This window comes from Rhamphochromis longiceps, linkage group LG12 (assembly GCF_057381845.1).
Source record: "Rhamphochromis longiceps isolate RC_006_pf linkage group LG12, R_longiceps_female_GT1.1, whole genome shotgun sequence".
Taxonomy (NCBI): Eukaryota; Metazoa; Chordata; class Actinopteri; order Cichliformes; family Cichlidae; genus Rhamphochromis; species Rhamphochromis longiceps.
In genome coordinates, this window is record NC_140568.1 from 28,470,026 (window position 1) to 28,483,053 (window position 13,028).

Here is a 13,028-nt window from a genome sequence, read left to right on the forward strand (position 1 = left end):
ACAAAAGAGATATTTAGAGTAAAACTAATAAAGGAAGTTTGACTTTCGTGTGTGTGTCTGCTGCAGACATGAAAACCTATTTCTTCTCGTGTTGCCAGATCGTGTCAGTCCAATGACGTTTCAGCATATGCATTTCTTTGCTGTGCAGTCGGCAGTGTGTGTGTGTGTGTGGTCCGTCTCACTACTTAAGCCTGTGCACGCGAGTGTGTGTATTTGTATCGGACCACTGAAAGTGATTGATGAGAGCTTCTGGCGCTGTATCTGCCCAGGCTGTGTCAATATTAACCTGTGAGGATGAGGGGGCCACAATACTCCTCCCACTGTTCCTCCCTCCATCCCTCCATCCTTCTCTCGCTCCACAATATGGCTGCTGTCAGACTCGGGCTCATCAATCCTCACACACACACACAACTGTCACTTCACTGACACTGCCATTTCTCAACACTGATATCCTGATGAGTGCAATGAAGCCTCCCAAGATTCGTTAAAACACACATATTCACTCACATAAGTACAAACACACAAGCAAACGCGCACGTGGCACGAACGCATGCAGACGCACACATGAGTTCACCTGCGCTCGTGTGCTGTGATGCAAGTTTAGGAGCCGACATGAACTGGTGTACGCACATGTGAGATCTAGGAGAGCAATAAAGGCTTCATCATTTATGGTACAATATACACAGAAATGATCAGATGATGCTAGTGAAGCTAAGAGCCAACTGTGTGCATATGCACTCAAAACTACACACACACACAGACACACACACACACGGAAATATAGTCAGAAAACGAGCAGAGTGCGAATCTCTGCGATAACACGCAGGGCGACAGTCTGTCTGCCATTTGGCTCTTAACTGAGTAAATTACTACTCATATTGCCTGCCCCTCCTCTTTCTCCCTCTGCCACCTCCAGATACACAGATTGCCTTTTCTTATAAATTATCAACATGTTAGATATAAAAACCACTTGCTAACTATCTCCATGAACCTTAGGATATGGACACAGAAACCTGTATTTCATTTGTTGCACTTACCGGTGGCCGCCTTACCTCGAGAAACCTAGTTACTTTAAATCCTTCACTTGACTTGCTTTTAATTTGACTTTTTAGTAACGTGTTTACCAAAAGGTGAAAGTCCTTGTTCTTGTATAGATAGTTTAAATTCACAGTCCTTGCTGTCACTTAGCATCAGTGAGAAAACTTACTTTACATTCTGAAATGTGAGGTGATCTTAAAATGATGAGCTTGGAAAGTCAGCAGGCACTGAGATATTTAACTGATATTTACGGCCAGTGTTGTGGCTTTTTACTACATGCTTCACTGCAGTTCATTGGGTCATTTTGTATGCTCCTTATTCTTAAGTTCCAGCAATAGACAATTGCACTCAGTGGCACTAAAAGCTCAATGGACTACAACTTAAGAAAATATAAAGCAAAGGCAAACTAAGAAAACTCCAAGCAAAACTCCAATTCTGCAAAAGGAGAAAATACAACAAAATACCATAAACGTGCAGGAAGCACAGAGGGCTATTAGGAGGCACAATAAAGTGATGAAGATAGCTGGGAAAGGACTAATTGTTGCCAAAGTGCAAAATGAGCTTAAGTGGGTTGAATGCTGTTATTTTCCTTCATTCATTATTATTTCATTTAGGCTTCTGTGCTGTTAACTCTGAAGCGTTTCGCAGTGGAGTTTTCTGTATTTGCAGCATGATGCTTTTTTGTGTTTTCCCTAAATGCTGATTATATTCTGTGATGCCGGCAGATCTTTTTGATTATGATTTGTCTATTTGCCAGCATCACATCGAGCTCTTAAGCGCAGAAGAAAGAAAGAAGGCAAACAACACTTACACCGACAACTGAAGGAAAAATTATGTTGGCGATTGTGTGGTGTCAGCGTAAGCTGTGTGAGCTCCTTTTTTGGTTTAGACCAGCTGTAACATCAAAACTTTGATGACTACTTGTCACACCGTTGACCTGCAACCATTACTATGAATAGCCAAAATAGGGTTGAACCCACGGTTGACACAACATTTTTGAGTACAATTTCTATGCTTTTTAAAAAAAAATAAAAATACTTTTTCAATAAACTCAAATGTGTTTTTCTCTCTTTCAACTGTCCTCTTACTTTTTTTGCATCTTAACTCTTTACATCTTGTTCTCAAACTGTTTATAGGCATCTGTTTCTCAGACTAGGCCTTTATCCACACACTTTTCTCTCTCTCACACACACACACACACACACACACACACACACACACACACACACACACACACACACACACACGTTCTCTCTCTCATTGGCTGTCTTTGCTCCACAGGTAGCAAGTCTTTAGCGGCTGCTTGCAGTTCTCCCAACCTGCCGTCATTATGCACAATAGCCTTAGGTACAAAACTCAGGCCTCATAACTCACGCCCCGCGTGCGTAAATTCCCGTGCAAACACAGTCAAAGCAAAAACACATTTCCTGCTGTCGCCAACATCTCCGGCAAAGAATTAATCAAGCGTTCATCCATTTAGGCTCTTTGCATACCCTTTCCGTCAGAACACAGAATGCTAAGAGAGTTGCGAGTTCTTCTCAGGCGATCGTTTCGCCACCCTGATGAATCCATCAAGCGAGGTTTGATTTATACATCTGTCTGTGATCACAGCGGTACAGCTACAGTAAATGGGGTGGCAAGGAGCGAGCTGACACCTCCCTGCTCAAACACACACATGCAAATGCACGCACACATGTGCAGTATATACCACTTGCCAAACACACACGCATTGCTGAACTCACACACACACACGTACACACACACACGCATGTACTTGCATACTAACAGCCATTCACTCTTATTCACACTCCTGCTCACACATGCGTACACAAGAGTATTACTGCTTATGAAGTTTTTGGAAAGACAGAGGGGAAAGGGGAGGGTGGTATGAAAGTTTGCAGAGGAAGAAACCCAAATGTCTTTCAGTCTATCTCATATGGGCCTTCTCCGCATGCTTCATTCACTCAGCTCTAAGTGCGGGGATTTGGGGGCCAAGATGCGAGCACTGAGTCTATAAATGTTTTGTTTTGTTTATTTGTTTGCCCTCAAAGCCTGAGGAAGCCACAGGGGGAGAATGAAAATGGGGAAGAGAAAGATTCAGAAGATTCTTCTTCAGCAGAGATGAGGAAGAAACATCAGCGTAAGATGCTGAAGATGGAGCGGAGACTCTTGTGCAGCATCAAAATGGTTTCAATAAATGCCATATTTTTGTACATGACACAAACAGTATAATGTGCACTGTAGCCAAACAAATTTACATCAAAATATGTATCTTGGAATCTTGTTGATGTGTTTATACCACAAGAGTATTTTTACTATGTAAGAAGATGCAATCTAACACTTAAACTAGTTGGGGGAAAAAACAAAAAAACCATCAAGAAATCCCAGGATACTGTAAATAGAATGCAATCTTTATGCATTCCTTCTTAATATAGGGATGTTTCACATGGCTACAGCACTATGTGCTTTATGAGTCTGCTCACCCAGAAAATCACTACAGCGCAAGAAAGAAAGACACAGAATCCCAGAGAGTAATAGAAAAATAGAGGGGGTGGAGGGGCGGGGCACCCTGGCTTCCTGGTCTTCAATCTTAGTCCCTGGGAGGCCCACCCTGCACCTGCTGTCTCCTAGTGCGTCTCATCAGAAAGGCATTTACTGAGTGCCGTGGCTGCGGGCCCCTTCATTAGCGAGCATAATTATTTGTGCAAGTGGCGTAGGGCAAAACTGGCCCTGCATAAACAAACAGAAGGGCCGGAAGACTGCGAACAAACAACACATTAGAGACAATCAACGTTGCCAAAATGAAACCTAAAGCGCAGCTCAGATGGAGATGGACACGTACGCAAACACAATCAGATAGAACAGAACAAACAAATCTACCTCAACAACACAAAACATCGCATAAATGAAAACAGGAAAAGTAAACAACATCCAAAATAATGCTAACTCATCGGCACTACTGTGTCAGCTTCTGCGGATGTGAGGCGCTGAGCTGACATCTCGCCATGTTTTTGTTGTTCATGCATTTTTAATTGCAAGTATCTGACAAATAATAACAATGACAACAATAAAATGGCTTTCTGTGTTAATACTAAAGACAAATTCAAATATCTTATTCATATGCTGCACTAATAAGCAGATATCTGTGTATGAAGCATCCAACGGGCCTATGGATGCTACTGGTGTTTTCTGATGAGTCATCATGACACCCTTTCTTCCAAATATGGTCACACCCAAGATGGCATCAGCTACAATACTTAAAAATCGAGGCTTCAAATCAAGAGTTAAAAAATAGTGGGTGATAGCCCGGTAGTTATGTCCATCTTTTATATACAGCCTTTTCAGGGCACACTGTGCTGACTGTGGAGCTGCTGTGATGAGAGTCCATGGTTCTGTTCTGATTAACCCCACATTGCCCACTTCAGGTATAAGTGAGTTGCTGTCCCCAGTTAACCCTATAAGGTCTAACCACCTCTTCTCTGAACATAACAACAGCCTGATGGCTTAACCAGAGATTTTATCAACCAGTCTAGCATCTTTTACTAACCCCAACCACAGGAGACGCATCAAAACAATTTTGTTTCACTTTATTTTCCCATCAAAACCAAAAAAGTACATTCTCCAAAATACAGGGTTTGAGGACTCATACCTCAAACCTTGTTCATAAGTTAAGGTAACCTGGAATTAGTGAAACTCTTACCCATGGTTACAGATATACACTGTAAAGACTAACTTACTGAACCTTCTGCCACTGCAGGTTGGAAAAATGACAGAAAACAAATAGAGATATAGACATCAACACAATAACAAACACACACACACACACACACACACACAGTTAGAGTGGTCACGCGCACACAGAGCATAAGATGAATGATTTTGTTTGCCGCACAGAGAAAACAAATACCATCAAAATAGTTATTGTATCTTGGTGTAACATTAAATTACTGAACTAACATGCAAACTTTTCCTGATCCTCCGAGAAGCGGAAACAGCTTTAAAAAAAAAAAAAGAAAAGAAAAGAAAGAAAAAGAGAAAAAAAGACGAGGAACTCTAAAACACATTGTACTTCTTAGATATCCATATTAACATATGAAAAAAAAAATCACATTATTCGCATATTCTCTGAGCGAGTGTACGTCTGTGTGTGGCTGTGGGCTCCTGTCCTTCCCACAGTTCATCAACTCCACAGCATGACAACTCTTCATCTGACCGAAGCTTCATCTGCCAGCGCTAATTTCTGAGCTGTGAAAAGCTCAAACACACACGTGCTGGCATGAATATGCGAATAATGCGTCTTTAGTGGGGGGGTTTTGTGTTCATCAATTTGAGGTCAATGTAAGTGTTACACAAAACTTTTCAAATGATCAAGGTGATGATGCACAACAGCGACGTGCCCTTGAGCAACGCCCTTGACCCCTATGGTGCTGCACTGCTGTGGTGCTTTTTTTACTAGTTGATACAATGCATCTACCACAGAGCATGGAAGCTGTAATGGATGCAAACACAGCATCTCATAAGGAATCTGTACAGCAGGGGTTCTCAAAAATTTGGGGGCTATGGACCTCATACAGGGGAGAAGATTTTCCAAAGACTCCTTCACAACGATCTTGGTAGTCTGAGCTCAGAGTCACTTTATGTTGTGAACTGACTCAAATGTTAATGCTCATCAGCTAACTAGCTGTCTAATAAAGCAAGCTACTGAACAGCTGGAACATCTCGCTATTTTGCAAAAGAAGTGAGTGACAGAAGTGACTGATGTGGTGCATCTGGATCAGATCTGATTTTTTTTTAATAGTCTTCAAACAACACCAGAGGGAGTAATGGACACAATATGCTCTTTTTATTAGGGTTAATGGTTCCTATTAGAAGTTAGTAAGGGTTTTGCTAAGACCTTTGCTACTGACTGTACACCCCACTCAGAACTATTGTGTTATGTGGGATTTATTGGTGTTCAGTTGTGCAGGTCTTTGGCTGCATAATGAGAGAGACTGTAGGAATTTAACTAACGTAGAGGCTCCAAAGCATGTAGCCCTCTAAAAAGCCTACAGAGCAGGAAGAAGCACAAAAATGTCACATCATAAAGAAAAAACAAACAAACAATGGCAGTGGAAAGTTTTAACTGTTTTTAGCACTTGATTCACACTTGGTTCCAGTGGTTGGTGGTGGTTTTCTCACCAGTACTACCAGAGATGTCTTTCTGTTAAAAGGGAGTTTTTCCTTCCCACTGTCACCAAAGCTCTTGCTCGTTGGGGGTCATCTGATTGTTGGCGTTTTCTCGGTTTTCCCTGCATTATTGTCAGGTCGTTATCTTACAATATAAAGTGCCTTGAGGTAACTGTTGCTGTGATTTGGTCCTATATGAATATAAATGAACTAAATTTAACTTTAGTATAATTTTTTTTTCCTATTGTGTCATCCATGTTCTCCACAGAACGGGCTGAGCTAGTTTTTTTATTTATTTTTGTTTTGGTGCTGACCACTAGTGACAGTACACAGCTATAACATGGGGGGGTTTTCAAAGATTTACATTGCTCCTCCTGATTCCCAGAGCAGCACCATGCTTGGTGCTTTATAGTACACATCACGAAGAAACTTGCTGTCATGCAGAAAACTAACTCTAATGTCAAAAATATTTAAATAAGGTCGCGCTGCGGCATTTAAATGTAACGTTGCTTCTGTAAGGTGAAGCACTGAAAAATTCAGATAATTGTTGCTCTTGTGCAGGAGCAGCAGCAGTATTTTATTCTTCTATAGTCAAACACAATAACAGTGTTTGAGAAACCGACAGAAATATTTGCCTTTGCAGTTTCAACTGTAGTGACTCTGAAGGGAGGAAGCTCATTTCGTTTGTACTTTTCTCTTCCTGTAATAGAGGAGCACCCAGACTGACTAATGTATGTTTGTACAGTATACAAAAATACATTAGTCAGTATATACGATGTGTCCGTATCGTTACACCACACACTGCAAGCTTTTTCTTCTGCTAACTAGGCAATCACAGACATCTTTTTTTTTTTTTTTAAACAAAAATCTAACTCTGCCCTCTTTAACCATCCAACACACACACACACACACACACACACACACACACACACACACACACACACACAGAGAGAACACTTTGACAAACACATAGCACATAAACCATTAAAGACTAATTGAATCTAATTTATTTAGTTTTCTGGAAAGAATCATTTAAGGCAGAACTTCCCTAAGCCTCCCTCAATAAATGACTCTCATACCGTTTTACTCTCTTTTCAAACACAATTAAAAAATAATATATAAATATATACACACTGCAAATGACATGCATATAAGGAGTTCATTTTGGAGCCCGATCTCAGGTCATTAGTAACCCACCATGACGCTGTGGAGTTGGGGTCCGCTGGCGACACACAAGCCCCTGGCCATTTATTCTATATTAAGTCTTTAATGGGCCCTCTCTCTCTTTCTCTTTCTCTCTCTCTCTCTCTCTCTCCCTCCTGACACACAGCATGCAGGCTCAGCGCTGGTAAAATATGCACAGAAAGTCCGGTGCGCAAACACAGACAAAGCCATTCAAATGAATGGTTATTTATTCGCTAAACGAGGATCTGGGTGTTTAATGTTCCTTGGACGTTAGGTAGTTTTCTGGGGGAGGCAGAGCCATACCCCTACGGCTACAGACATCATTTATTTTACACATAGCCTAATACTGCACGCTAGGCAGCTGCTGAGAAAAATGGGCTTTGGAAGTGAGAAGGAGATATAAAAGAAATAATGAATAATTTTTTATTTTGGTGGTGGTGGGGGGGGGGGGGGGGGGTGCTTTTGGGTGGGGGGGGTGAACACATTAGCAGGGAGAAAAGCAAGGGGTAAACTTAAAGGCTTAAAGCACCCTGTTTGCGTGTATGTGCGTGTATGTGCGTGTGTGTGTGTTGTTTGCAAATGTGAAGAGGAAGAAAAAGAGTGACAGAGCTAGAGAAGTCATCACCAGCATTACACAAATGTTTCAATATGTGTGTGTGTGTGTGTGTCACATTTTTGGAATCAGTGGGGAGGAAGGTGATACATGATTGTGTGCGAGGCTCTCGAGCTTCCATCTACATCTCATCCAAATGCAGAACATCACAACAGCAGAGGGGCTCCTCTTCTACACTACAGCACCTCCCAAATTTGACACAGCGAAGGTGCGATGTATCCATCAAAAGTAACTTTTTAACAAATGAAACATTATCTCTTTCTCTTTTGTCGCTTAAAAGACAACAGAAGTTTTCTGAGCTTCTCTGAAAACATTACAACCCACGAAACACTAAAAAGAAGACTAATGGGATAGTAAAAAATAATAAGGACATTAATCCAATATTCCATTATCAGCACACTTTATGTATTACTGTGTACAATAAATAAAGTACACATAACCATTGATTTTGATTTGTGTTGTGTACGGTTCATAGGAGTATATCAGAAAACTGTGCATAAGTCTTGAGCCACCACTCATTGCTTTATATTTTGATAGGAAAACAGGAAGTAGGCACGCATTCACACGTTTCCATGCATGGAAATACAGCATATAGGGCAAAAAGAGAGTTTGTACAATTATAGCAAACTTGGAAGTCAGTATTTGGCACTTTTATTCTTCAACACAGCTTGAACTCTTTCAGGAGTAGTCCTTCAGGCTTCTTGAAAGACGTTAGTTCCATCGTGTTTTACAAATGGCTGAAGAAACTCACTGTTTTATCTCTCACATGACCTCCTCTTGGATTCATCACTACATAGACCCTGTTGGTACTGATTTTCAGTCCAGTTCTTGTGTAGGTTGGCATACCGCAGCCTTTTTCTCCACATTTCCCTTCCTTAAGAATGACTTTTTGACAGCCATCCTTCCACTGAGACCATTTCTGATGTGGCTTCAGTGATCAGTAGATGGATCAGCTGCAGGGTCTGATGGAAAACTGCTTTCAAAATTCATCTGTCAGCATCATAAAAATATATATATATATTTCTCTTATGAGTGAAAAAGCAGTTAATGTGCAAAGAGAAACTTTAAAAGACCTTCAGAAAGCCTGGAGAACTTCTCCTAAACACCACTATGAAGCTTTACAAGAAAGTCTGCCTACTTGGAAGCAAAATATAAACAAATGAGTGGTGGCTCAAAACTTTTTAAAAAGTACTTTTCATAGATCCTGTGATGTGATTTTTGGCATAAGACTGGTACTTTATTTAATAAGAATTTACCTCCTTATCTGTAGCCATCGAAGTGAGTACTACGGTCATCTCTCCATCCGAAAACTCCTTTACCTCCAGAGTCAGCTGCTGCATCAAGTCTACATCCAGTCAGCACATATACAAACAGACTAACAGTTATATGAAACACACACATATAAGGATCCAAAACGGTTTCACAACAAATAACAGAAAAAAATATATAAAGCATGAATTCCCTCTCCAGATGTGAAAGGTAAGTAAAACGATGTTACAATGCTGCAACAAATGGAATTTTTGCATTCATGCAAACACAATGCTGTCAGGAACAACACAGCCCTGTTATCTAATTAGACCTTATGTTAATACTGCAACGTGCACAGACTGTGCTCCACTGACAGCTCCCTCACTGTCCTGTTAGCTTTACTGCTCCTGCTAGGGAAAGATTATTTATACTGGTTTTACTGCTATTAGAGTTGATGTTGACACATGATTACAACCTGACTACAGATTTACTTGACAGAGAGATCAGGGTGGACTTTCATCAGTCCTCTAATACAAATTACATGGACAGTATTTCTGCTATGCGATGGTAGGAGAAGCAGGGCTTGTTAATAACACACTTCATGGTTCGGTGGTGAAGGGAGACTGATTCATCTTAAAGTAAAAGTCAGTAGCAAGAAAAAAAAAAAAGCAGTTTCGCAAATAATTATTACCTGACACTAACCTGCATAGTAGGTAGGTTTAACAGTCTAATTGTTACAAACCTAAAGACTGAGTTTATTAACAAAACTAAGTTACCTTTTTGTAAAATAACACAAAATACAGTGGTTAACAAATTTATTATAAGTTTGCTGGGGTAAGTTACCAGTATTTATAATCACCCAAATCATTTTTTATGTTTCAGTACCCATCACTAGTATGCGCAAAGTCTTTAACTGAAAGAGCTTTTAAATTAATAGTTTTAATGCTAAATTATAATTATTGTTGTTGAATTTTAAAATTTACTGTTTTCCAAAAGAGTAGAAAAAAGGTGATGATGAAGAATATTATTCTTTTTTTTATTCAGAGGATTATATTTACTTCAAAAATTATATTTATTGCATTCCTGAAAAGGAAAAAATGTTGTAATGGTTGAATGTAATGATTAATTGATTTTCTGATTTCTCAGAGAACTCATATATATACATGGTCTCATAAATTTGTTAAGCACTGTACATGACATTGAAAACTGTTATATGAATATATGGCCAAATAGCACTGACTGGGTAAACAGTGCAGCGGTGGGCAATTAATTTTCCCAAGGGGCCGACGTGAGAAACTTGGACTGTTGTGGAGAGCTGCACCAATAAGCTTTTAACGAGATAAAATAAATATTAAGCAGAACCGGGTTTGGCTTATTGCGGAGGGTCTCAGTTTCTCGTGTGGCCCCTTAGGAAAATTAATCACACGCCCTTATGCTAATGGGTGTATTAAGTAAGCTGGACACGACACAGCACTGACACTCAGCCTCATGACCAGTTTGTTCCCATGGCCCCAAAAAGCAACATTTTCCCACAACAAGGTCAGCTCTGACTCTTACACTTAAACTGATGTATTTTCAAATAATGAAGTCTCTCTGTCAGAGATTAAGAAAAACTTTTTTTTTCCTTCAAGAAATGCGATGCTATCTATGAGTCTAGTATTTGAGTGGTACAGACACTGGTTTGCACATTTTACTGGATTGATCTTTGTAGTGACAATCAATTTATACATCACTGATACACTTCCAAGATAAGATGCTGAATGCAACCCAATATGATAACCCACTGGTCTGAAACTAGCTCACAGTTAAACTCAAAGTAATGGAATCATTGTTCCTTGCATTGGTTATACTTCCTCCCATAAAGTGCTATGAAATACGATGCACCTGCCGCTGTGTTGCTTTGATGAGCATATAAGAACAAAGCTATATCAGACTCTCTACTCCAGCCAGTCTCTCTGTTTAGATTCACTTTGTGATCGAACGCACACCTTGTAACTTCACTTCATTGTGCTCACCAACAGCGACTTCCCCCCATTGCTCCAAGGATTTCACGAGCTCCTCCAGCTGTGCTGAATGACGGCCATGTTTCATCCAAAAAACAAGTGCAGAGTGCAATCGTCATGCTAACTCTGGCTCTCTTTCACAAGTTCATATACACAATCCGCGTAATGGTAGGTTGCTCCACGAATTAAGAGTGAAAAAATAAATCGCTAAAAGTAAATAATTACTGACAATTTACACTTCTGTTTTCCTACATTTCAGTATGATTAGTTACAAGGTTGTGCACTTGCTTGGGCAGGTTTACACTTAATACTGTTTGTACATCACAAAGACAACACAGCACACAGAGAACGATTAACTCCTAATAAAATGAGACAGTAAGAATAATATTTAGGACATGATTTTGTTAGTGTATAAATAATATTAGGTGTTTGTGCTATTATTTTCTCCTTTTCATCAAGCGGACACTGAAAGACATTTTGTAAGAGAAAAGAAATCAGTGCAAGCAATAATTTTCTTTTATGCTTATGAAAAAAGTAAGTTTGGCTTTTTGGAAGCCGCTTGCACCACTGTGTGATCTCTCTAAATCATATTTGAGGATATCAGTGAATGAGTCTGATTTATCAGTCAACCAGTTATGTAAAAACAGCCTTAAAGTGTGAATTGTCTGTTTGGGATGTATACCCAGACCCCACCTCCATGATAACTGTCTTCTCAAAGACCTTATGTTATTTAGGGAAAGAGCTGAGTTCCTGTAGGAATCAATGAACCTGTACAAAGAACTCTCCCAGAGAAATATGAGCAGTGGACTACTCACAGCACATGATTCTCCTGTTCTATTCATCTTTCTTTTCTGTCTCTGCACTTTACTCCTCTCTCTCTGCCGTTTCCCTCCATTCTCCACCTTAATTCACTTTTCCTCTGTCTGTCTCTCTGTAAATCTCAGTGAAAGTTGATGTAGAGCATTATCGAACAAGGATCAGATGCTTTCTGCAACCTAACCTCCACACAGGTGCCTAGCATCGACGTCTGGAGTACCTGTTTGGCAGGCTGTTTTACTGGCTTAACAACATGTGCACGGAAAGCATCTCAATTAAAGTTTTATGGGGAGTTATGGAGTTATTTTGTTATTGACGGCATAAAATATCATTACATGCAAAGAATATTTTACTCTAGCTTACACAGAAACTAGAAAGTTTTGTCTCTAATAGAGTTCACACGCGTAGTTTACACACATTTTTGTTCTCTGCTCATCTACTTTTTTTCATTTCACGTTGATTTGTTGTGATAACCTTTGTTACTTTAGGAGGAAAATACAACTACCTGACAAAAGAGGAAAACAGACTAAGCTAAATTAAAAAGAAAAAAAGTCACATTACGGGACTCTGTGTGTCTCTCCGAGCTCTTACTTACTCACATTCACCACCCTTCATCTTTCTCGTTCTCGATCTCTCCTGGTGAGTGTTAAGCGAGTCATGTCAGGGGATTTGTGTGTGTCCTCCTTCATCGCCCCATTACTCCCCCTGGGGGGAGGGCGCCTGTGCTTCTCTCACCTCCAAGAATCTCCCCCAGCGTTGCTCTGATGTGCTCTGCTGCCTCTTGAAGAATCTCTTTGGTGACTGTCGTCACCGCGGACAATGCCCCATCATCCCCCGCGTCCTGCTGCCCGTCATGATAGACCACTCGCTGGATGCTGGACTCCAGAGTGCGGCACTCAGAGCTAGAAGAGGGAGAGGACGGGGGTGAAGGGGATATGGATGGCTGCCGGGGTAGGAGC

General features: G+C 40.4%; 1 protein-coding gene across 8 annotated transcripts in view; it reads right to left on the bottom strand.

The window, feature by feature from the left end:
* LOC146657512 (uncharacterized) overlaps positions 1-12,908 on the bottom strand; it is a 34,612-nt gene extending 21,704 nt beyond the window's left edge. For 7 of the 8 annotated variants that reach the window (XR_014914067.1, XR_014914066.1, XR_014914065.1 and 4 more), the window contains exons 1-3: positions 12,805-12,908; positions 11,239-11,373; positions 9,259-9,347 (exon numbers count right to left, since the gene is read on the bottom strand). Coding sequence is in view for 5 of the 8 variants with exons in the window: in XM_085425653.1 (XP_085281779.1) it covers positions 9,259-9,347; positions 11,239-11,341 (192 nt within the window). In the remaining 3 variants the exon portion in view is untranslated. The remainder of the gene's footprint in view (positions 1-9,258; positions 9,348-11,238; positions 11,374-12,804) is intronic. The other variant, XM_085425651.1, reaches the window with a different exon arrangement.
* Positions 12,909-13,028: the final 120 nt, after the last annotated feature.